Genomic DNA, 25,766 nt, shown 5'->3' on the forward strand with positions numbered 1-25,766 from the left:
AGAGTTGGCGACAGTCCGATGGTGGACCATATACCGCCGACAGCACCTGCATCGCCTTCTGCAGCGTGGAGCGCCTCTCCTTCGAAGCCGATGTTAGAGTGGCGAGGGCGTCGCTGTCGAGAAGTGCTGGCAGCGCGCGGAGAGCCTCGGCGTCTGTCCACTGTGCCATCTCCTGGTGAGCGAGGAAGCGCCGCTGGAAGCCGCCCCAGTCGCCATCCTCGCCCACAAATTCCTTGAGTGGAGGTAGCCGCTGATGTAAGGCAGCGGCTGCAGAGGAAGAACGCACTCCCTCGTCCGCCTCACTCAAGTCAGCGTCGGCACGAACCAGCGATGGCATCGCCGGTCGCACCCGTGGTGACGTTCCGCCCGTTGGTGGTGACGCGGCAGGTACTGTACTCCCGCCGTTGGACGCGATGCTTAGAGCGGCCACGCCCTCAACAGCAGCTGCGGCGATGGCGGGAGTTTCAAAATGTTGCTCCGTGGAAATGGCGGGAAGGCGCTGTGATCGTCGGCTGCCGTTGCCCCGTGGCGGTCCCGCAGCCCCCAGCTGCGTGATGGTGTCGAGCATGGCGGCTGCGGCGTACAGCAGCTCGGTCAGCTTCGCGTGCGCCTCCCTCAGCCCCTCCATCGACGGCTCCCCTTCCTCCAGCTGCTGTGGCGTGGATGCGCCCAGCCCCGGCTGGTCGATGGCATCTTCAGCCGTCTCGGGCCCTCCGACTGCAGTGGTGTCTTCTGCCTCTGGTACCCCGACTCGAGTCGTCCGGCGTGTATCCATGTTCGTACTTTGTTTCACTTCTGACGCCAGATGTAGTAACGCTTATGACTCGTTCACACCGGAGTTGGAGGCACACTTGTTTATTTAACACCACACGTTGTGACATACACACTGAGGGGGTATCGGCCCCCTCACCCGTCTATCTGAGGACACACCTCTAGGCTAACCCTAGCCTGCCTCTGAGTCCTCCTCTAATGGGCTAGGGGAGGCTATCTTGGCCCGACACTGGTCAGTCGGGCCCGGTACCCAGAGTCCAGACCAGCACTGGCTCTGGCTCTGGTACCACGCCACTGGCTCGAGCCTGCGCGGTCCTGATAAGGACGGCGTGCCAGGGGGAGACCAGGGCTCTATCTAGGACGTCTTCCGTCTCCTCTTCTTAGCTAACACAACACTGCCGAGCCCCTCGATACATTCCCCTTTTATACCCAACCCCTCCCTGAGGGGTGGGGCCCCGGGGGATCATAATGACCGAATCGACCCCCCAGGGTGTCTGGCGCGGACGTCGCAGAGGGCACCTGCTCGTGCACACATGTAGCCCCGCCTACTGTGTTTGTTTACCATAGGCTGCCATGCATAACGGGCTCTCTCTCTAACACCCCTACACCTGTGTGAAAATGAAGGTGACGTCTTACAGCCCTGATGTGCAGACACTGTGCACTGAGGTTCAGGAGCAAAAATCCCATTAACCAGGTAATTTAGCTATTAATTTGCAAAAATATATTTTACATTGTTAAGTGAAAAAGTCCTTTTTTTATTCAGATTGACAGCTGACTGCACGATCCTGTATATAGCAATAACGTAAGAAACAATATATGCAGTGTTATATTTGTTTTAATAGTTGCAATGGTTTTGCGGCTCCCAGTTTGTTTTTTCCTTCGGAAACGGGTCCAAGTGGCTCTTTATGTCTTAAAGGTTGCAGACCCCTGGCCTAGGGCCTCCAAGACACATTCATCCGGCCCTGACTCATCCCCCCTCTGTTTAGGATCACCAGCCGGATCCTGTGACCCTTGCACTCCTCTCTCCAAAGAACAGTCGTCTCATGGAAATCAAGAGAGTTATTGCAGGGACTATAAGGAACACATGATTAAGGTGGCGTTTTTGCTCGTAATCTGTCCACACACAAAAAGTAAAAGTACGTTTACACATTCCATCAGCGACACGGCCCAAATTAGGCGACAATACGCCTCCATGTCCGTTTCTCGACGTAAAAAAAATGTTTGACATCCCATCAGCCACACGGCCTTCTGGGACTGCAGAATTTCGGTTCAGCGCAAGAAAAACTCTGGACTAGTTTCAACAGTGTCCCCATCAGCAGCGTCAGACTGACTTGAACCAATGCTGGTGAACGACCAGATGGATGTTGTTGTTGATGAGATGGTGAATATGGAAACCGGTCCATAGTTTTAATTTCCGCGTTACCGAGTCAATGCTCAGTAACGATCTGCCACACAGCCCAGAAGGAAGCCGCGTGTGTGGCTGATGGGATGTGTAAAACACTTATATATAGTTTTTTTACGTGACGAGACAGACAAAATAATAATCTTTCAGAATCTCTATTTATCCTGGGGAAATCAGATGAGATGTCCAGTAAGGGGCACGGGGTCAGAAAGAAAAACGACGGGAGTGCAAATTATTGGAAAGGTCAGCAAATAGCTAAAAATAAAGTTTATAAGTTCAAATTGCATAAGTAGGTCTATTCCCAAGCTGGGCTAAGACAGACAACAACAGAAAACAGTCAGACGAGGGCTAAACGATTTGGGGAAAATATCGAATTGTGATTTTTCTGAAAAATATTGCTACTTGATTTGTGATTAAATTTTTTTTTAAGTCAAGCTTTAGTTCAATATTCACTGTGTAATAGATTTAAAACATGTGATGGAGTATTACCGCATGATACCATAAAAATATGAACTGATATATACATTATAATGCAAGGATGAGAACTTAAAATATCTTAATTGCTTCCAACGTGTATTTATTAAAATGTTTTAATTGAAATGGAACTATCAAACATATAACAATTGTTAAGTTAAATAAACTAAGTTATAGTAATACAAATAAAACAATTACAATACGAAAGCAATCGGACTTTTAAAACCGAAAAAAATCGCAGCCTTTGCGAATTGCTAATCGCATTGTTTCAAATTTCGATTTGAAATCGATTAATCGTTCAGCCCTATCTCAGACCACACCAATGCAGCACCACAGTCCCTCAATAAACGTTTACACTTGTACAGTACATTAACTTTGAACTTGTGGATGCGCGGGTATTTAAACGATCGATATAGCTGTTCGACGCTTGAAGCGTGCGAGCATCGTCATTCTCTCCACGAATCCCGCCTCCCTTTGCCCATGTGTGGCCAGTCCACGCCCCCCCTCCTCCATCTCCTCCTCCTGTTTGCCGAGGCCGCCGCCGTGTGAGCCGACTCGCTCTCCCCGGTGCGCTCCGTCTCCTCGCTCGCCCCGAGTCCTCTCCCCACGGATCCCCCGGGTCCTCCCCTCGCTCTCCCCTCACCATCCCCTCGCTCTCCCCTCACCATCCCCTCGCTCTCCTCCTGCCATCCTCTCGCTCTCCCCTCACCATCCCCTCGCTCTCCCCTCACCATCCCCTCGCTCTTCTCCCGCTCTCCCCTCACCATCCCCTCGCTCTCCTCCCGCTCTCCCCTCGCTCTCCTCTCGCTCTCCCCTCACCATCCCCTCGCTCTCCCCTCACCATCCCCTCGCTCATCTCCCGCTCTCCCCTCACCATCCCCTCGCTCTCCTCCCGCTCTCCCCTCGCTCTCCCCTCACCATCCCCTCGCTCTCCCCTCACCATCCCCTCGCTCTCCCCTCACCATCCCCTCACCATCCCCTCGCTCTTCTCCCACTCTCCCCTCACCATCCCCTCGCTCTCCTCCCGCTCTCCCCTCGCTCTCCTCTCGCTCTCCCCTCACCATCCCCTCGCTCTTCTCCCGCTCTCCCCTCACCATCCCCTCGCTCTCCCCTCACCATCCCCTCGCTCTCCCCTCACCATCCCCTCGCTCTCCCCTCACCATCCCCTCGCTCTCCCCTCACCATCCCCTCGCTCTCCCCTCACCATCCCCTCGCTCTCCCCTCACCATCCCCTCGCTCTAACCTCACCATCCCCCCGCTCTCCCCTCACCATCCCCTCGCTCTCCTCTCGCTCTCCCCTCACCATCCCCTCGCTCTCCCCTCACCATCCCCTCGCTCTCCCCTCACCATCCCCTCGCTCTCCCCTCACCATCCCCTCGCTCTCCCCTCACCATCCCCTCGATCTCCCCTCACCATCCCCTCGCTCTTCTCCCGCTCTCCCCTCGCTCTCCTCTCGCTCTCCCCTCACCATCCACCCGCCATCTCCTCGCTCTCCTCCCGCCATCTCCTCGCTCTCCCCTCGCCATCCCCTCGCTCTCCCCGATGCCTGCCTCGCGGTCCCTGCCCGCGTGGGGCCCGCGCCCCCTGCTGCTGCTGCTGCCCTTGCTGCTGCTGCTGAGCCCGTGGGTGTCGCGGCCCGCCAGCTGCTACTTCATGGAGGAGCGGCTCGCGGGCGAGAGCCCCTCGCGGAGCCCCACGGTCACCGTGGCGCTGCTGGCGCGCAACGCGGCCCACTCGCTGCCGTACGCGCTGCTTGGCATCGAGAGGATGGCGCACCCGCGGGACCGCACGGCGCTCTGGTGGGAGCCCCCCTCACCCACTCCCATTCACTCTCATGCACTCACCCACTCTCATTCACCCTCACCCACTCTCATTCACTCTCATGCACTCACCCACTCCCATTCACTCTCATGCACTCACCCACTCTCATTCACTCTCATGCAATCACCCACTCTCATTCACTCTCATGCACTCACCCACTCTCGATTTGAAGCTTTCGTGACTGCAAGGATTCATACTCTTAGGTTTTTTCGGTAAAGTCATGTATTAATATTAATACAGTAAATTCAGCTGTGACGGTCCCACCTGATGACGGAGACTTGTGTTGCCTCCGAAACGTCGTGATTTATTATTTTATTTCTATGATTACTTTTAGTAATTTTTAATTTTATTTTTCACCCACTCTCATTCACTCACCCTCACCCATTCACTCTTACATGCCCACTCTCATTCACTCTCATTCACTCTCACCCACTCTCATTCACTTTCACCATCACCCACTCTCATTCACTCTCACCTACTATCATTCTCTCTCACCCACTCTCATTCACTCTCATGTACTCACCCACTCGAATTCAATCTCATGCACTCACCCACTCTAATTTACTCTCACCCACTCTCATTCACTCTCATCCACACTCACACTCTCCATTCACCCTCACTCTCAGTGACCTCTCACATCCTCACTAATTTCTGGTGACATTCTTCCCACGCAAGGCTCACAACCTGTTTCATCACTTGGCTCACGTCACCACAATCATCACCACCGTTAACCACCACCCTCATCACTACCACCACCCTCATCATTACCAGCACCACCCTCATCATTACCACCATTAACCATGACCCATATCACCACCACCCTCATAACCACCACCATCAACCACCACCCTCAACCACCACCCTCAACCACCACCCTCATCACCACCCTCATCACCACCACCATCAACCACCACACTCATCACCACCACCACCCTCATCACCATCATCACCAGCATCACCACACCATCTGCTGCCATTATCTGCTGAACACTCCCCGCGAAGCCTCGACCTGCCACTCTCTCGACCTCTCTCGACTCTGTAACCCCGTGAGCAACGAGGACAGCTGACATCACTCACAGTGACGAGCTAATGCACTTTGTTGAGCTTTGAAAGGTGAGTCCCTTATAACGCAAGGTAATTAAAACAAAATTACCTTGGTAAAACAAAATACTGGAATTATCAATGAACCAACCCGCGTATAAATCAATAGAGTGCGGTCAGAGCAAAAGGGATTTCCTCCTTCTGTAATGAGCATTCGGGCATTGCTGCCCATCTCCAGTTTTCAGTCCTCAGTACTGAGTCCGCGATGTAAATTCCACATTCCTAGACGAGTGGGGGCGAGTCTCGCTGCAGGACAACCACTGGTGACTTCCCCAACAGAGCGGTACCCAATGTATCGACCCCCCGGAGGCATAATGGGCTGAGTCAACACCCTCCTCCATTCCAGTGAGGACTCGAACTTGCGAGTCGCTCGCACTACCGCCGGGCCACAACGTAGGCGTCTCCAAGAGCAGCCCATCCAAGAGCTCCGTCACACTTGTAATTAAGAAACCCTCCCTCTCTTATTGCGTGGCCTACACGAAACAGAACGCAGCTCGCTCACTGCTGCCGAGCCATGGACGAGAGAGGAGGGTGCACGCTTAGATCAAGGGGAGAGGCGACCTCATCTGTGCGCTAGTGCTGAACAATCACCCGCTGTGCCACCCGCCTCTTCGTGCCACTTTGACATCAACTTCCATCTCTGCCAATACCTGAAGCCCAGTGTTCTTCTCTCCTTTTCAGGGTGGGCACTTTTGCTGAAAATACATCGTCAGTGTGTGAGGGCCGTCACACACGTGAAACCATTGTTGTGTTTGAAAGCAGCATAATGATGATGATTATGGGGGATGTTTTCACTATTTGTGTATTGTTTTAACTATTTGTGTATTGTCGGGGGCGGCACATCAGCGGCCACACGAGAAGGCTACCAGGGCCCGCTAGTGGCCCGCGGTGTGGCCTGGAAATGAACTACTGCAATATTCCCCTCACTGATGAACCCCATGCCCTTAGTAATCAAAACCATATTGTAAGATGCACCCATAAATGTTGGGTTAATTTTGTTCGTGAGTGGATGCTGGGGGAAGGCACGTGTGTCTTATAACGAGAACAATACGGTGCAATGGGGACCGTCCGTCTGTCTTCCACAAAATGGTTTTGAACGCGCTGCTTTACATTGAGAGAGATGTCTTCCAGAAGGTGACCGAATGACTGGTGCGGTGTCGTCTGTCGTGTAAAGGTGTCATCAGGATAGTTTTCATTACCACGTCTTGAAGTACCACTTTAATCAACTTGCTGTTTCCTGTAAATCCTTAATAGTTAACACATGCACTTCTACTGAAGCGTTTTCAAATACTGGATCATCTCTACGATGGTTACTGTGACACGGGTAGACGGACGGGCAGGAGCTAATGCATTCATGCCTTCAACCTGAGTTCGGTAAGCCTTAACAAGGAATAGCAGCGGTGAGAGATTCTTGTTGCACGTCGGAACGTCTGTGGTGATCTAGCAGAGCGCTGTACTTGCCACGTGGGCGGACAACACGAAACGTGCCCTTGAGCAGCGCCTACGAGGGGCCATCACGCACAAAGCTTCAACAGTGACACGCTGAATGTAGGTCTGCGGAACGTACTTTGGTCTACGCCAACGTAAGGGAGGGAATGCATCTGCCATGAGCACAGAACCATGAAATGGGCTCGTGTGTAGGAGCGTGATGGATTGCTGCATCGCGAGAGAAGGCGATGGCCTGGGAAGGGACTTAAACTATCTATGAAACTCAAACTATAAAGCGCTTTTATTTGTTCAGGTAAGGCCCACTGAGCTATACAGACCTGGCCACAAATTACATGAACTCCCATCTCTTCCAATACCTTAACCCAGTGTTCTTCACTAATTTTCAGAGTGGAGGCCACTTTCGCCGATAAGACATCAGTGTGAGGATCGCCACCCATTTGAAACCATTGGGGATTTGACAGCACGATGATGATGGGGGGTGTTTTCACCATTTGTGTATTGTCGGGGGCTGCACATCAGGAGCGGCATGAAAGGCCACCAGGGGCCGCCAGTGGCCCGCGGGCCTTACAATGAAGAACACTGTCCTACACAGTTCTATCCCTTAACCTGTCTCATCCCCAGGAAATGTTTACAGCATGTTCAACGTTGAGCACAACTCCTCCTGTCTCTTATAATAATCACTGGAAGATAATCGCGTTCCTGTGGTGTTTCACTCTTCTTTTCCATGCATTGATGGACAGTGGAATCGGCAGATAACAGGATGGATTGCCGATTGATTGGTTCCCATGGATAACAGGAGTTACCGATAAGATAGCGAGGGTCGTGTTTACCGTTATTTGTGAAAGCAGTTTCCCTCCTTCCAGCGATCAGACCGCTCCCAGTCATCGTAGAGCCATGTGTGGTGTGCACAAGCACACACGTGGCAATGTTTCCGCTTGGAAGTCTTCCAGAGGCAGCGCTGTAAGATCTGGTGTCCACCGTGCCTGTCCTGCACATGCTGGCTCTGCAGTATGGTGGCCATTATTTTGTAATATTAATAACACGATGTAACACAATTTTTTGTTCCTGGGTAGTAAGCTATTTCCTAATGGCTTATGCCTCAATAGTACAGAAAATGGCTATTATTCCCCATAAACTTTGCTTTTGTGACCAGGACAGTGATATTTTGAAATGTACCTATTTTCAATGAGAAAACGGGCGAATGTGTCTTTTCGTTCACATAAAGTTAGAAAAAAATAACATATGAATCAAAATTAACATGTATTTATACTAAAGTAATACAAAAAAGACTACATAAGATTTAGACACTAAGGCGCACTACCACAGGCGGGACTGGCGACAGCAGACGGAGTTCTCTGTGGGGAGGAACACCGTGAAGTGGTAGCCACGGGTGGACCCCCAGAAGGGGTCTGAAGACTCGGTGAGGCCTGCTTGGGGAAACAAACGTAAATGAAAAAAAAATAACTAGAGTAGTTCACCAGACTTGCTTCGAGCTGGCCTGACCCAGCTGATGAAACACTGAAGGTCGAAACCTGTCCAGAGTTTTCTTATCTTGAACCAATGCTGCTGGTACTGTGCACTCCCAGAAGGAGGCTGTGTGGCTGATGGGATGTGTAAACAACGCTTGTATAGGGGACAGATGTGTATCCGCAGGAGGCGTACTGTCTGCTCGTTAACACTCTGCGAAGGCCCGCAAGGGATTCTCGCTCGCCTGTTGAGCCAGGGTGCGTGGTCTCCACCCCTGCAGGATCGCCACTGACCACAACGTGGACAACACGACGGCCATGCTGGAGGAGTGGCTGTCGGCCGTGGGCCACACATACCACCACGTGGCGTGGACGCACAAGGACCAGCCCAGGTGCATGCGTGCGTGCGTGCGGGAGAGACGGGTGATTGAGGTCTCTGCTCACCCGGACTTGACCCCTAGCTGGGCAGCGGTGATTCCACTGCACGTGGCCTGTCGGCCAAGTGCAGTGTAGGCAGCAGAGGGTTGCTGCATCGCTGCACAGATGCTGAAACACTCCCTTCCTGTGTGCATTGAAGGGATACCATACTCTGACTCGGTCCCATCTGTTCCATCTGTATGAAATTTAGTGTTTCTCCCTTGCACGCGTGGGTTTTCTCTGGGCGCTCTGGTTTTGTCTCGCATGTAAGTACTTGTTACTTGCACCGATGAAGACAATTGTTGGCGCCGGCTCACAGCGTTGCTGCTGCTTTCCTGCTCGTCTGTGGTTCCTCCTCGCTCCTGAGTCGTTCTGTCTCATTCTTTGAGTGTACATTGCAAGTTGACGTAATTATTGCCCGTAAAATAATAAATAATTCCATCACAGAATGATTCACAATTCCGATCATTCCATTGGTTGCCGATTGATCGTTCTCACGACTCGAATAGTGCCCCGATTGCCAATTCTAATAAAAACCCATTTTGGCTGACTGGTTGAGAATTCTAATGATGTTGGCGGCGGTGGTTAGCGTCTGGTGTGTTGATGTTGGCACGTGCCCCCAGGTTTTACGCAGACGAGATCGGCCCACGGCACTGGCCATCCTCGCGCTACGACCACGTCATGCGGCTACGGCAAACAGCACTGATGCACGCCCGCAATCGCTGGTCCGACTTCATCTTTGTGAGTGCCCCCCCCTCCCCCGTATCACGGGCGGCTTCTACCATGTGTAGACGCGGTCGCCCACGCTCAACTGGACCTTGATAAGTACAGGACTAGGACAGTGAGCGGTGCGTAGTCCACGCTTGATGAAGCCTTGTCGTGTGTGGCTTTCCGTAGGGCTGTGTACAGCAAAGACAAAAGGTCTCCCATGCAGTATGGCCTTCAACAGACTGTCTGGGAAAGTGCTGTTAGCGAGCATCTATGATAGTTCTGCACCTCCGGTTAGCACGGTTGGCTACGTACGATGCAAAATAAGTTTAACATACGTACATACAAAGCTGGTACGGCATATGAGGGGGTGAGGGCCAGCACCACGCCCGGCCACCTTCGTCTCCTCGATGCTAATGTTTTTACACACTGCACCAGGCACTTGTTTAAGGAAGGTTGAGTTGACCTAAGGGAGGCCCAGAACAAGTTCAAGTATTTGCTGCCACTGTGATTGATCGTGAGTGGGGATTGAACTCGCAGTGCAGCGCAGCGCACTGATCACTGTGCCACGCAACCTGTGCTGTCACGTGCCACACTGATTTCTGCGTGAATTAATTGATTCAGATTTTTTTTTATTTGCCCTGGTGGACTTGCGTTTTACGACCATTCAGCACGTGCGTGCATTGCTTCTACATGTGAGCGCAAGCCATTGTTCGTGTTTACGTTGGTGGCTTTCTGCGCAGAGTTTAGAAAGGTCGTAAACTTTGCCTGTATTTGTTTGCAAAGTGTACAGCTGTGCAATTCGACTGTGTATACGCACTGTTCAGCAGTCATACACGCACGGCTGTCTACAAACCTCAGAATATTTGCTCCTCAGTAACTCACTGCGTGAAGTAACATGTGAACGTATTGGTGGGACGTCGGTGGTGGTGCACAGAATAAAAAAAAGCACATTAATCGCAATAATTATTTATTTTCCCATAATTAACAACCCCGGTCTGAAAATCTTGCGGGTGGTGGTGCGTCAAAATCAGTTGTTGTGATGTCGAAGCAGTCGGAAGATTAATGTTTACATGAGCGGCTGAACACGAAGCGTCACATTCTATTGGCGTATAGCAGCACCCAGCCTGATGATGATTGGCTGATAATCGAGGATTGAAGCTTTCGTGACTGCAGAAATTATACTCATTGTTTTTTTCGGTATGTATCTCTACGTGTTGCGATTTTGCTTAGTTTTTGTTTACCATGTCGTTTTTGTCGTCGTTTCTGTTTTACCATGTTCTCCCTTATGTTTTGTTGCTTTCGCTTCGCCCCTCCCCCCACCACTACACCCAATATAAGTCCCTGTACGTTATTCATCCAGGCGTCTTTCTGTGTGTGCCTCTGCATGTATGTATGTCTCTTAGTGTGGTGTTGCTCTGGTTGTCCCTCTGAGCTGCCCAAAAATATCTTTCCCTGTGTCTTCTCTGTATATGTACCTCGTGTCTGTTCACGAGTCATTGTCCTCTGTTTTACGTTGGCATGTTCAGCCCAGATGATGAACACGAGAGATTTAGCAGTCTTTTGAAATACGTGGTCAACCAGATTAGTGTCTAACTGTGTTGTTGGCCGACTGGTTTGCATCACATTATGTTTCTAAGGTCTGTTGAGTTTCTCGTCTCCCATCTTCTTGTTGCATTTGCTTCTGTGCAGTTTACCGTTCTCTATGTACTATGTACGTGGTGTCCCCCTGTGTGTTCCCTCGCTATATGTTTCACCCCATTTCCACCTGATGATGAGCGCTTGTGTTGCCTTCAAAACGTCGTGATTTATTTTAATTTAATTTATTTAAATGTTATTTTATTTCTACATATGTGACTTTAACGAAAAAACAATGAGACAATTGGCTGCTCCGTGTTCCAAAGGCAGATTTGACCCATCGTGCCCTAGACTTGGCCAGACGGTTCCTCAATTCATTTCCAGAATAATTTATTGGCGGACGGTGGCATCAAAAGATGATGACTCGTCGTGTCACCGCATGTTCGAAAGGCAAAGCCGCTACTGAATCTAAGGCAACTTCTGATGGAGAGTCCTGCAGCTCACTTAAGGGCAACAGTGACATTGTGAGGCTGTTAAAGGTGGCCGTGTGTAGTGCTGGCCACCCACCCCCTCGTGTGCCGTGCCAGCCTTCATAGGTGCTCGCTAACAGCACTTTCCCCAAAAGGGTATTAAGGCTATTTGGGGGATATTTGTATTTATATTGTTGCGAGGCTGTACGAGTCGCGTTGCTGTTGCCCGTGCGTCCCGTACATGTGCGCGTAGTTTGTGGATGCAGACAACGTGATCGTGGACTCGCAAATCATCTCCTTCCTGATCAGCCAGAACCGCACGATCGTTGCCCCCATGATGGAGTCTCGGTCTGCCTACTCCAACTTCTGGTGTGGCATCACTACCCAGGTAGCACACACACACATCCGCGGGCTTGCGTACATGCGCACACGCACACACACCCCTGGGGGCGGGCACAGTGACGTGGCCCCATTGGTGGCGCGTTCGCCGCTTTGTTGCAGAGGTTCGCAGTTAGAATCCGGCAGGCTGCTCTGGTTAATACCGCGAGTGCATTGAATTATGATATACCATGCGCCCTCTGCTTCACCGTGGACTTGGAAGGTCTGGTGAGGTCATTCGAAATGAGTAGCCTATTATGTGCCGGTGTCTTGGTCCACATGTGCCAAATTATTATTTTTTCTACCAGGAAATCACTCAATTGGGATTGCACAGAGAAATGTCGCCCCTACTGTGGAACCACTGCAGATTGTCTGTGAAACAGCTCCTTCCTTTGTGATAGCTTCGCGCTTTGAGAATGTCTTGGAATGCCAAATGGACTAAATTATTTTGACATTAAGACAAAGATCCCCCTATATAGCCTATAATAGACTGTTGGGGGCAAGTGCTGTTCGCGAGCACCTATGAAGGCCGGCACGGCACACAAAGGGGTGGGTAGCCAACACAACGTCTGGCCGCCTTTGTCTCCCCAGTGCTGATGTTTTACACACCGTGCCAGGTACTTGTTTAAAGCCGAGTTGACCTAGGGGGGAGGTCCAGGACCAGTTCAAATATTCACCACTGTTATTGTTCCTGAGTGGGAATCAAACTCGGGTCGACAGGGTTCGTAGCGCAGTGTGCAAGCCACTACACTACTTGTGTGTACATGCACACACGCGCGCGTGGGTACCTGAGTTAGCCTGTTATTCATTCCAACAAACGAGAGGTGCCCATGCACTTTGTCGAGCAGACGAGTGGCTATGCCACAGAGCCGATCACATTGTGGGGAGCCCCTGTCCGCGGCTGTGTGGCAAGCCATCCACAAAGTCCTCGTGCTCCGTCTAGTTGACGTGAGCTGTAAAAACCTCGTGCTCGACGGACCGATGAATGGAATTGCACGTATACTCTTGACTCTTTAACAACAATGGTAAACGTTTAAAAGTTAAATTGCTCGTGATAGTCAAACTGGAATGCACGGTTGACACTTTTTTTTAAAGTCACGCACATCTTACAGCGTTTTCATTTCCATTTAATGCAGACTCAAAACAACTGAATCAGAAGATAAAACAGCGCAACATAACACTACATATGCATTAGTTATTACCAAAGTGACTGAGGACAACTTCCTTGGCTAATGGCTATCGAGCAGGGCAAGGGCAGGCATGCTGTAGAGCCGTTGCGACGAGCAGGAGGTGATACAGGATGTTACCCGCGGGTTGCCTGCCAGCTGGGAGAGGCCCTGACGGTCAGCAAACCAGGGGAAGGGCCGAAGCCAGACACGTGGCTTCATGTGAACGCGTCCGAACACGAGGACAACGCCTGCATTTCAGAAGGCTACCCTTGAGACTATTCTTGTCTCTTACAGTTCCTTACCTGGTTCCTTACCTAGTTAAACTAAATACACACCATGATAACAACTATTAATAACGTGCAAATGTTTTTTCACGAAAGGCTCAAACTATTTCTAGTGGCGACTTGGGGGTTCGTCATGTACCGACTAAACGGACGACAGCAGCTTTCACAACCGCCTCTTAGAAGTGGTGGCGAATTTCATGACACCGCTGCTGCTGCGTATGTTGTAGCTAGGATGCGATTCCACAACGATTGGAGCAGCCACACGGAGAAACGGCACTGTGCCAGAAGCACGGGCTTGGTTCAGAAAGAGACAGTGAGTGAGTCGAGGTGTAGGTTCCAGTGGTTGGCTGAGTCCTGTGTTTTGAGGAGGGCTGCCAGACAGTGTGGTAGGCCCTGGATGAGAGAGCGGCAATGACAAAGGAGGCCAGTGCTGAACCCACTCCGTAGGCTGACAGTGGGGCAGCCGGTGTGAGAAAAGAGAAATCCGCAAATTCCAACGGCAATGTTTAAACCGGGCAGACGTCGTCATAGCGCCGAACTGGCGGCTCACCCCATGCTGTGCCCGCAGGGCTACTACAAGCGGACCCCGGAGTACCCTCGTATCCGGGAGCGGCGCAAGCGCGGCTGCTTCCCAGTGCCCATGGTGCACTCGACCATGCTGCTGGACCTGCGGCGGGCGCGTGCGCGCCATCTCACCTTCTACCCGCCGCATCCGCACTACACGTGGGCGCTCGACGACATAATGGCGTTCGCGTTCTCCGCGCGCAAGGCTGGTGAGCGCATGCAGGGGGGGTCGCCGGCACGGGCCGCGGGACGTGCAAGGCCGTTGGGGCACGCGGAGTTGACAACAAATCAACGGTGACGTTAATAACTTAGAGGCCTGCTTTCGATCCTAACCGCGTGCGAGGGGGCTTGGTGGGAGAGCGAGCGGCTGGCAATCGGAAGGTCCTGAGTTCAAATCCTGGTCCTATTTTTGACTCGACCCATCCTCCCCCCAAGGTTGACAAGGTTGATAAGGTTGATAAGATAAGTACCGCGGATTTGACGCCGCCCGGCCAAGAAGACCCAACGAAGGACCTTTCATAACCCGAGACCTGTGGCCAAAGTCGTCGACGCCACCACCGCACCTCGCCACCGCTCTTTACCCTCCGCCAGATCCCTCCACTGCAGTTGACATGCGGCGACATCCGCGAGCCGCCCCAGCAGGCGTGTTAGTAGCGGCGTGATGGATCTCAGCTCTCTGTAACCCCTCTTTGCCCCCCGCTCCTGCAGAGGTTCCTATGTACGTGTGCAACCAGAGGGTGTTTGGGTACCTGGAGGTTCCCACGCGGCCCCACCTATCCCATGAGGATGCGGTGGACAACTTTGTGCACGCCCACCTGGAGATCATGTGTACGTTGAGCACGACACGCGCAAAACCACACACATCCCCGACGGCCGTGTCGCCACTGCGCAAGCACAGCGCATGCAACCCGGACGTGTGTGCGTGCGGTAGTGCAGCAGTTAGCACGCTGCGCTATGAATCTGACGACCCAAGTTCCATTCCCACTCATGGCCAACACCAGTGACGATTATTTGAACCGTTTATGGGCCTCGTCTCGGTCGACTCGGCTTCAAATGAGCACCTGGTGTGGTGTGTAAACATCACCACTGGGGAGACAAAGGCGGCCGGGCGTTGTGCTGGCCAACCACCCCCTCGCTATCAGCACTTGCCCCAACAGTATTGATGCTATCCGGGGGATCTTTGTCTTGTAGCGGTCAACGTGCTGCTCTTCGAACCCGGTGATTTGATTTAAATTCTCGCTCAAGGCCAATGCCAAGCCTCCCCTAGGTCGGCTCAGCCTCAAATTAGTACCTGGTGCGATGTGAAAAGCCACTTCGTTGAGCTATCATTTCAGGCCAGGTCGATTTCTAAAAAAGAGCTACATAGCTCAGTGGGTCTTACCTGGTAAAATAAAAATATTGTTAATAGTTTGTGTGAACATCGGTACTTGGGAGACTAAGTTATGGTGCTGGCCACCGACGCCCTTCGTATGCTGTGCCGGCCTTTATAGGTGCTCGATAACAGCACTTGCCCCAAACGCCTGTTAAGGCTATACAGGGGATATTTGTCTGTTTGTACTATGCCACACTTCAATATCGCCAGTTTACAAAATATCACGTCTAAAAATTTACATTTATTGATGTAATATATTTTGACAGGACCGTCTCGCTATAATGTTCACAAATATTTGTTAAAACATTTACACGCAGATCAGCTGTGGTAGCTTCGCGGGTGGAGTGCCTTGCCCATGAGCTCAAGGTTACGAGTTCAAATCCTGCTCAGTTTCAATTCTACCCCTCGTCTCCCCGAGTTGGGTTCAGGTTAATCGGAGCCCCCGGTGATTGCCATAGTAATGTGGACTTTCCACCACACAGAAGCAGTGTCGAGTGTAGGTCTTTGTTGTAAATACAGGTTGTTTAAAAAAATGTTAACACTTATATGGGACTATCGTTTTTAATGTGAAAAGAATGGATAATACACTGTAAGATAACAAATGTATATTAATAGCTTTAAAAAGTCAGTTTTCACTTGTTCACCATCATTGTCATTGCCTGGAATATTCTCCAGGTGGTCTCCAGAGCATTTCTTGTGGTAATGTTGCAAATTCTCAGGAGTAAGAGGTTTTTTTGGGTTAAAACCCGCCACCACCCGACACAGCCAACTAGTAAGGGTTGTCACATGAACAGAACATACAAATTCGTCACAAGTACAGCACATCAGTGTGTTGGAGAGCCAGCCACAACATTTACAATCTGAGTACAATGTTTCGCCAGTAATTACAACTAGCTTCATCAGGCGACAGCCAGACAAATCAGGCGACAGCTAAAGAGTATGAAAGCCTACGTGTTAAACAATTCTCAGAAGTGTTAACATTTTTTTGAAGCAACCTGTATATCTGGGTGCAGGGTGTGTTCCGAATGTCGTAGTTAGTGTAGCTCGGTGCTGCGGTGGCCCATGCCTGCGATGGGCATTGCTGTCCTGACTTGCTGCCCATTGCAGTGAGATGCCAAATGGCAAATGCCTCTTGAGCAGCCTGGCGATGCTGGTCATGGCGAGCTTCTTGGCAGTGGCCCCGATATTCGCAACTGCGTGTTCTGAGTTGCGGTTGCTTAGCCTCAAATGAGTACCTGGTGCGGCATGTAAACATCGCAACTGAGGAGACAAAGGCGGCCAGGGGTGGGGCTGGCCACCCACCCCCTCGTATGCCGTGTTGGCCTTTATAGGTGCTCGCGAACAGCACTTGCCTCAACAGCAGTAAAGGCTATATGGGGGACATTTGTGTTTTGGTGGTGGTGATGATGGTGCGTGCAGTGGAGAGGGGTCCGCTGGAGACCAGCCCCCACGTGTACGTTCCGCCGCGTGTCCCCGACAAGATGGGCTTCGACGAGGTGACCACCGCCACTGAACTTCTCCCTGTACAATCGATTGCAACAGCTCAACGCCGATCGGGGAAAGATTCCGCCTGCACTGTTGGGGCGACTTATCACGGCGAGGCATAACTCAACTTGCTTTGCTCGTTGGAAGCAAAAGTAGATTTAGCCGTGATGGCATCTCGCCTTTGCGCCGCCACCTTTTCCACTGCAGATCAAACTCATCTCGGTCGGCCTACGCCTATAATCAACCCAGTGCACTATTCAGTACCGCAATGAAGTTCAACATGAGGCCCCCAGTACCGGATCTCGGTAGAAATAATTCCTGCCGCCCGAACACCGACGCCGATTCCCAGACTGTCCGGATGAATCCCATAAAACCCGGACAGGTGACAAAACTGTCTCGCCTCCAATACCTGCGTGTATTTTTCTTCTTCAGCAATTTACGAATTATGTAGGTGCCGGTGGTCGCATGCGGGATGGTCTTGTAACGATACATGTTTTTTAAACAACCTCGGCAGCAACGCGCAAAACACTGTCAACAATGACAACAGTCTCGGCTGTCAAAAGCACCCATGACTAAAGTACACTTCCTGACGGTGCCGTAGTGCAGCAGCTAGCGCGCTGCGCTACGAATCCAGCGACCCGCTTTTGGTTCCTGTGCACGGCCAAACACCGGTGACAATTATTTGAACCGGTCCTGGGCCTCCCCTAGGTCGTCTCAGCCTCAAATTAGTACCTGGTGCGATGTTTAAACTGCACTACTAGGGAGGCAAAGGTGGCCGGGTGTGGTGCTGGCCACCCATTTCTTTGTGTACCGCGCTAGCCTTAATAGGTGGTCGCTAACAGCACTCACAGTCTGTCAAGGCTACACGGGGGATCTTTGTCTCTTATCTTTTGTGAACTCACGCGCGTGTGTGCAGGTGTTTGTGATCAGCCTGGTGCGCCGCGCGGATCGGCGCGTGCGCATATTGCGCGCCTTGCACGAGCAGGAACTGAAAGCAAAGGTCATCGATGCTGTGGACGGGAGGTCAGGGGTCAGTGGGTTGGGTCTGAGTCCATTGTCGTTATTACCCAGGAAAAGCCCCGTGTCTTTTTAGTTGACAGCATCAGCACACTTCACGATCCCGAATGAAGGAACATTCAAGGTTAACTCGTGTGATTTAACGTGACAATGTTTCAACCAAACGTCTCGAGCATTGTCGACCAACAGTGCCGACGATTCCGTAGAGGTTGCACTGGGAACATAAATTTGTCACAGGCGTAACCGCGGTAACCGTGCCTGTGCAACACAGCAGCGACTCCCCGTGCACCAACTCTAACCCCGTGCGGTCGCCTCAAGTGGCTGTCACAAACCGTTCTGAGAACAAATTTTTGACATTTTATTAAATGTAGAAAGAAAATCTTGCATCAGTTTGCTCACGTGTCCCATGTCTGTGTGGCGCGCACGTGCAAGCATGCAGGTCCCTCAACACGTCCCAGCTGCGCGCCATGGGCGTTGACATGCTGCCCGGCTACCAGGACCCCTACACGGGGCGCGACATCACGCGCGGAGAGATCGGTTGCTTCCTCAGTCACTACAACGTGTGGACAGAGGTGCGTGCATGCGAATGCCAAAGACAAAGGGGGAGTGGTGGTCACAGTGCTTCGCACACTGCGTTACGAACCTGGCGACCCGAGTTCGATTCCTTCTCACGGCCAACATCGGTGGCAAATATACGAACCTGTCCTTGGGGTTCCCCTAGAGCAGGGGTCAGCAAACTTCGTCTCCGGAGTCGCACGCGGCTCTTCAAGGACCGCTTCGTGATGTTATTTATTATGGACCACCGCCTCGTATTCACCACGGTGCATTGTGGCTCTTGTTATTTTGGTTAGCTGACCCCTGTCCTAGATCGACTCAAGCTTAAATGAGTACATGATGCAGTGTGTAAATATCAGCACTGGGGAGACAAAGGTGACCGGACATGGTGCTGACCAACCCCACTCACTTATGCACCATGCCAGCCTTAAGAGGTGCTTGCTAACAGCACTTGACCTAACAATCTGTTAGGGGCTGTAAGGGGCATCATTTGTGTTTTAAAAAATCCCACGCATATGTGCATGTCTGTGCCAATGCCAATAGGTGTCTGCATTAAGGATAGGCCTTTTCAAAGCTTTCCAGGCCAGAGCCTTGGCATTTTGGGCGGTGACCGCGACCCAGCGGCTCGCGCGTTCGTTCCTTGTTGCAGAGGTTCTCGGTTCGAATTCTACCAGGCAGCCCTGGTTATTACCGCGGCGTTCGTTAACCATGACATTCCATGTGCTGTCAGCTTCGCAGTAGACGTTAAAAATCCTGTAAGACCGTAGAATGAGCAGTTGGCTACGTACGGTGATCGTACATACGACAATAGGGCATTGTGTGCTGGCCCAAATTTGTCTCATTTGAAAAATGTCACCACACATTTACTCAGTTTGGACTCCACACAACCACATAGCATTCCTTCTGTGAAATTACCGCAGACTGTGAAACACAGCGGCGATTTCCCGCCGCGATAGGAATGATGGAGCCGATGCCACGTGCGCTTAATTTTTTTAATGCATGTGCTGCTGTGGCAACAGAGTGTTCAACTCATAACCTGAAGGTTGCGAATTCATATTCCGATGTGGGAATGGCTAAGCCCATCATGCCTCCGGGGTGGATAAAGGTGAGTCTTGCTCTGTGTTTTAAGCCCTCATTGACAAGTGTAGGTACCATTTAAACGAATTGCCTGCCTCTCCCGTGTGACGTAGAATGTCTATTGCCCCTCGCCCCATCAAATGTTCCAGAGGAATGTTTTACAGCAGCCATTTGTTTGAGTTGGCAAACCCTGGACTGGTTTTCACTTTCTGAGTCTCATCAGCAGGCTGGGCTTGGAAAATCAACACTGGTCTTCAGAATCAGGATCTTTATTTATCTTGGAGAAATCCGATGAGGTATGAAGCTCTTTTACTCACACAGATGTCTCGTAGGTGCACGGGGTCGGAAAGTTACAAAACAAACTATTAAAAAAACGATAGGAGTGCAAAGTATAGGAAAGGTAAGCAAATCACAAATTGATACGACACTCGGCGCCATGCAAGCAATAATGACGTCCCACGGCCATCTGCACGGCAGATAACGGCTCGCGTCCTCTACGGCCAGCAGTAACGCGCCACCATCCCGCATCGCGCTGCCCATTTTTGGAACCCAACGCCAATGCAGTCCCTTGATGTTTTGATTAATGACAGTTAAGTCCGGTACAATCTAGAGTGGGCGTTTTTGTTTTTGTACTGGAGCTGATGTTTTTACTTGTTGAAGAAAGGTAGCAGGGTCCCCTCATGAGACGCTCGTGTGCGGCCATGTACATGACTTTTTTGCTGAAATGTGCACCAAACCATTGATGCTCATTTCCGGTGTATAGCCCTCCAGAGCCAGTGGTGGAAGTTCCACATTAATATGGTGGGGAGAAAGTCTACCCACACGACAACAACTTGTTGATCTGTTCTACAAAGTGGTTTTGACTTTATCGACCCCAGAGGGTGATGATGAGTCAACCTCCCCCAAACCAGGATGTGAACTCTCAACCTTCCAATTGCGAGCCACTCGCTCTACCCCTGAGCCATCCGGCCATATTTTGGACAAATGATTCACCGCCGCCATCACACCAACCAGATGACGACAGAATGTGGTCCCCGTGTTGTACTGGGTGTGCAAGAGCTGACACCTGTGCTTGCATGGTGTGTGACCGAGGCGTAACCTTGAGACTTTGTTTGAGTTGCTTGCACTCTTAAATTAATGCCTTTACACGCAGATACAATTAGTTCCCACGTATTATAGCTTCGTAGACGACCCGTCGTTCAAGTGTTAGAGAGCGCCGATTCAGGCCCAGCAACTTTCCGGTTGCGAGCCGCCGGGCGTACGCTGGGCGCCCACGTGTCGAGGCCGGGCCGCCGCGTATGTGTGTGTCCGCGTGTGCAGGTCGTGGAGCGGCGCATGGAGAAGGTGGTGGTGTTCGAGGATGACGTTCGCTTTGAGCTCTTCTTCAAGAAGCGCCTGCTGAGGCTTATGACAGAAGTAGCGGCAGCTGGGCTCGAGTGGGACCTCATGTGCGCTCACGCAGAAGCCCTGCGCACTTCACACATCGCACATGCACGTTCGTTGCTCTGCACGTCATCTTAACGAGCACGAAGAGCGAGGCAAGCGGACCGTTGGCCGTGTTTCTATATTATACTTTTGGCAAACAAAAGTTTTGAATCTTAAAAATAAGCGGAGGGAATTGCTTTGCGAGGTGGAGCGACAGCATTCGGCTCGCAGCTGGGGTCGTCACAGTTCAAATGCCACTCCGGGGTCATCACTACCTATCACCCCTTAAGGGCCAAAAAAGTTAGTACCTCTTTCAGTGGCGAATCTGAGTGGGGTGGGGGGGACACAATGGGGGCGATCACCCCCCCCTCCTCTTACCACCTTGGAGAAGGACGTTTACCAACAACATTTATTTATTCATAATCTCGGGGCCTCGTTTAAAAAGCTTGTAATATTAGGACCGCGCGCTCCAGCTGTGTGCGCCACACAGACCGTGACTGGACACCAGCCAGAGCACCGCTGCCCCTTGAGCTGTGGGGCCACTTGCATTGGCTGGCTGCCACTCAGATTCCCCAACGCAACTTGCAGCTTCAGGCTCCAGGGGCGAAGTGCGACCACATCACACACCGTCTTACCACACCTGCCGCCTCCTCGTCCCCCTCTTCCTCCCCCTCCTCCCCATCCTCATCCTCCACCACCGCGCTGTCTGCTTCACCACAACAATTGGTATTTACTATTTACCAGAGACAACACGTTGAATGATCTTTTAAATTTATGGAGTGGGTCCCCAAAGCTTGAAATTTTAGAACGTCCCCCTGCCTTAGTGGGCTTCTAGATCCATCTGTGACCTCTTTGCGGGGAGGGTGTCAACAATGGTTGTTTGAGTAGAATGGCCCTGTCGTGGATATGTGGAATTTCTACCACTGGCTCAGGGATTGCCTGTGGAGATCAACACTGCGCACCGTCGCTCACCTCTGAAAGATTTCGTTATATCTCGTGTGAAGTTCGGGCAAAAGGCTGCAGTGATGCAGCGCTAAAGTAACGTCAAACCGGTTGACTTTGCATAACTGGCAGCGAAAGAAGGGAACTTACCTGAGAGGATGACTACCAGGAAAATAGAGCAGGTACGAATGTTCGTTTACCAGCTGAGAACTCGATTACGGTCGCAGTTTGACGGAGCTGACGCGCAGCAGCGTGGTCGAATGCGACATCGTGATCGACGGCAACGACGACTCGGGAAGCCGTCGCTGGCGACGACCGGCTCCTCCATCCTCCCCCGTCCCGTGACATCATCCTCTCCTCGCTCCGTACGATGCTCATGGACGCAACACTGCGCCCTTTTGTGATGCGATGCAAAACCGCGCCCGCGTTGTCGCCCTGTGCGCAGCTACCTGGCTCGAAAAGCGATGCGGAATGCCGAAGGCAACGCGCCGGTGCAGACGCCGGTGCGGGGCCTGGTGCGTCCCGGCTACTCCTACTGGAGCCTGGCCTACGTGCTCTCCGGATCGGGGGCGAAGAAGCTCGTTGAGGGGCGGCCGCTGGACCGCATGATGCCTGTGGACGAGTACCTGCCACTGATGTCGGGCACTCACCCTGTGTACGAGAACACCCGTGGGCGCGCATCGCGGGCACCGTCACGTGGGGGAGTGCTGAGGGGGGCGTAGGATACATCGCTCGCTCGCGCACGTCTCGGCCGCGTTTCAGATTCGACGAGCGCCGCCCGACGCACACGGGTGGCAACGCGGTGGCCCAGCGGTGCCGCATTCTCCGCTCGTTGCAGAGGTTCGCGGTTTGGATCCAGTGGCCCATCCCAATTAATACTGCAGGTGGATCGACCTTAAAATACGACGGTCCCTCTGCTTCACGGCGAACGTTTAAATATCCCGTGAGGTTATTCGAAGAGAGTAGTCTGCCATGGTCCAAATTATAATTTTACCTATAAATGACTCATTTACTCGGATGTAGACGGACAAGGACATCTACGTCAATTACAGTTGCAAAGGGCCTCATTATGAGTGGCAGATAAATCTGAAGTGATTTCCCCCCCCTTTATTTCCTCAATGTCGTACAGTATCCGCTTTGATCACATCCCATTCATTCGTACTTTTGGGCAGATCGTGCTTAGCTCAGGGCTGAGCTTGTGTATACGCTTACATGCGTACACATACGTGCGTCCACTCCGTGCGTCCACTCCGTGCCTCCGCGTGCAGGGAGGCGTACAATGTGCAGTTCTCCACGCGAGACCTGCGCACGTTCTCGGCATCGCCGCTGCTCGCCTACCCCACACACTACTCGGGCGAGCCCGGCTACTTCAGCGACACGGAGACCTCCACCATTTGGAGCGGCGATGCCACAACGGACGCCCAGCCCCAGGGTCGCGCGCGGGGTGGCTCCCGTAAGACGGAGGGGCCGAGCGACGCCGAGAGGGGTGGCGGCGGCAGGGGGAGGCCTCAGAGCCGCGACGCCGCTGCCAATGGCGGCAGCGGTCCGGAGCGGGGTCGCGGAGACGCCGACGACCTCCGCAAGGGGCACGGACGCGGCGATTGCGACGAGGGCGACGCCGGCGGCGGTGGCGTCAGCGATCGGCGGAAAGCGGACGAGCCAGAGGTGGCCGCTCGGACGAGCAGCCCGGCTGAGGACGAAGCGGCGCAGGAAGCCGACCAGGACAGTGTCGCAGCCAAAGGGGGTGGTAGCGGCGGAAGTGAGAATGACGGTGACATTCCTGGAGCTCAATCCCTGGGAGGTGATGTCATCACAGGATCCTCTCTGCCACTGCCTGGAACGCGCGATGAGTTGTGAAGTACGTGGTTGTATTTATTAGACGTGGGACGATGGACTCTATTCATTCCACAAATCCATTGCTTTGAGTCGAACGGGGTTCTAGGGGTACTTCGTGGGGTAATAGAGTAACTACACAAAGTCTTCTCGACTTATGTGGGCTGTGAGCATTGACCCCTGGTGAAGGGTAACTGATCGATTTTCATTTCTTCTCACCAGAAGCTGAGTGCCAACTCTCTACTAGGCTGGCACTGATTATTGTGTCTAGAGGCCCCTCAGCCATACAGAGTTTAACCTCCATCATACAAAAGTGCCTCTGGACGCTGTGTAGTTGCGACGGCATTGAGCACTGCTACGCAACAATGCATGAGAGGGAAAGCCGGAATTCCTGGAGAGAATGTTATGAAATAGTTTGTTAATTATCTGCTCAAGTGAGCAGAGGCATTGGTGATAATTTCCTGTTTATAGCCCAGAGCCACTGGTGGAAATGCCACGTTCCTATGGCGGGTAGGGAAAAAAGTAGCCATAGGATGACCACTATTGACACTCATGAAAGTGGTGCTCATTTTATCGACCCCAGAGGGATGATGGGCTGAGTCAGCCCCCCCCACCGCCCCCCCCAACCAGGATTTGAACTCTGCAACCTGATTTCGAGCCGCCCGCTCTACCGCTGTGCCACCAGGCTGGATACACGCATACGAGGCGATAACTGAAACATCTCGGCAGCTTGGAAACCTATTTGCTGTAATACCACCTTGTGGCCGCCTGAGACTGTAGGCACAGTATGCTGGAGAGAGGACAGTTTTGGAGTCTTCATACACTACGGAAATGTAGTTGGTTCAGAGTTCAGGTCTGATATGATGTGATCACTCCACACACAGCGGTTGAATCATACATGCGTTGAATTTATGTTGTGGAGATAAAACATTCTATCACACACTATTTTAGTGTACTTTATATATTTTTTACTGAAAGTATATAGAACCATATACTTCACATTTACTTTTTGCAATAAAAAAATTGAAGGAAATTATTTCTTAACTAATCAGCTGATTGGACACAAGTCAGCTGATCAGTATGTGACCCAATCCTAATCTAACTTGACCGGGTCACATTCCCAGTCATACACAGTCCGTCCAATCATACGAGGAAATTCCTAAACCAATAGAATTACATTTTTTGGACTTAACCGGTACTAAAGATTGGTCACAGAGCACACATGCCTCTCTTCAGCTGCTACGTGACTTGGCACTGGCAAGCCGAATGGCTCCATTCGTGAATCACGTGAACGCTGCTGTCACAAATGAAGTAAACTTTTAAAATAAAAAAATATATATTTGACCAGGTAAGGTCCCCGCTGAACTATAGAGCTCGTTTTCAGAAGCAACCTGGCGACAAATGATAGCTCAACGAAGTGGCCTATCACGTGGACATTTGTCAGCCAAATACTCTTAAACACATTTATAAATGTGGAGGACCCGGAGTAAAATCCACGTGACCACAGGGAGAACATACAAACTCAAAATATACAGATGTCAGGGTCGGGATCGAACCCACGACCTCATGCACACCAGGCGAGGGAGTTAACAACTCGCCACTGCGGCACCCTATTGATCAACCAGCAGTGTACCGCGTGTACAGCCATGCAGTTCTATCGTAACGGCGGTGGAAACATCGATGTAGGAGCGTCGCTGAGAGCTCGTGCTCACATCTGCTTCCCGTCTGCGGGAGACATTGTGGTGCAGGAATAAGCATCGTTGTGAGAAGTGCCTGCGTAGTACACTGGCGTATACTGGAACATCTCGATCAGTGCTGACATACTCATTTGGTGGTGGCCCTTTCAAACCCACAACCATTGGTGCCATACTCACATAGCAACCCATGGGCACCACTTTTGGTTTATTAAAACTTATTTTGCAGATACATGCTTTTAGAACGTCAGTGATTTAGGCGCTGTATATTTTATGAGTGGAGTATCGTCAGATAAAAAGTGTTCATGATCGTT

General features: G+C 51.7%; 1 protein-coding gene across 1 annotated transcript; it reads left to right on the forward strand.

Moving 5' to 3' along the window:
* Positions 1-3,075: 3,075 nt before the first annotated feature.
* Positions 3,076-25,766, forward strand: LOC144727194 (procollagen galactosyltransferase 1-like). The gene is made up of 12 exons (XM_078605846.1): positions 3,076-4,446; positions 8,766-8,876; positions 9,525-9,642; positions 11,911-12,045; positions 14,057-14,261; positions 14,761-14,880; positions 16,844-16,920; positions 17,826-17,932; positions 18,366-18,498; positions 20,879-21,006; positions 22,371-22,580; positions 23,194-25,766. The coding sequence occupies exons 1-12, from the start codon at positions 4,190-4,192 to the stop codon at positions 23,780-23,782; spliced, it is 2,190 nt and encodes a 729-aa protein (XP_078461972.1). The 5' UTR covers positions 3,076-4,189; the 3' UTR covers positions 23,783-25,766.

This window comes from Lampetra planeri, chromosome 25 (assembly GCF_965212315.1).
Source record: "Lampetra planeri chromosome 25, kcLamPlan1.2.h2, whole genome shotgun sequence".
NCBI classification, from domain to species: Eukaryota; Metazoa; Chordata; class Hyperoartia; order Petromyzontiformes; family Petromyzontidae; genus Lampetra; species Lampetra planeri.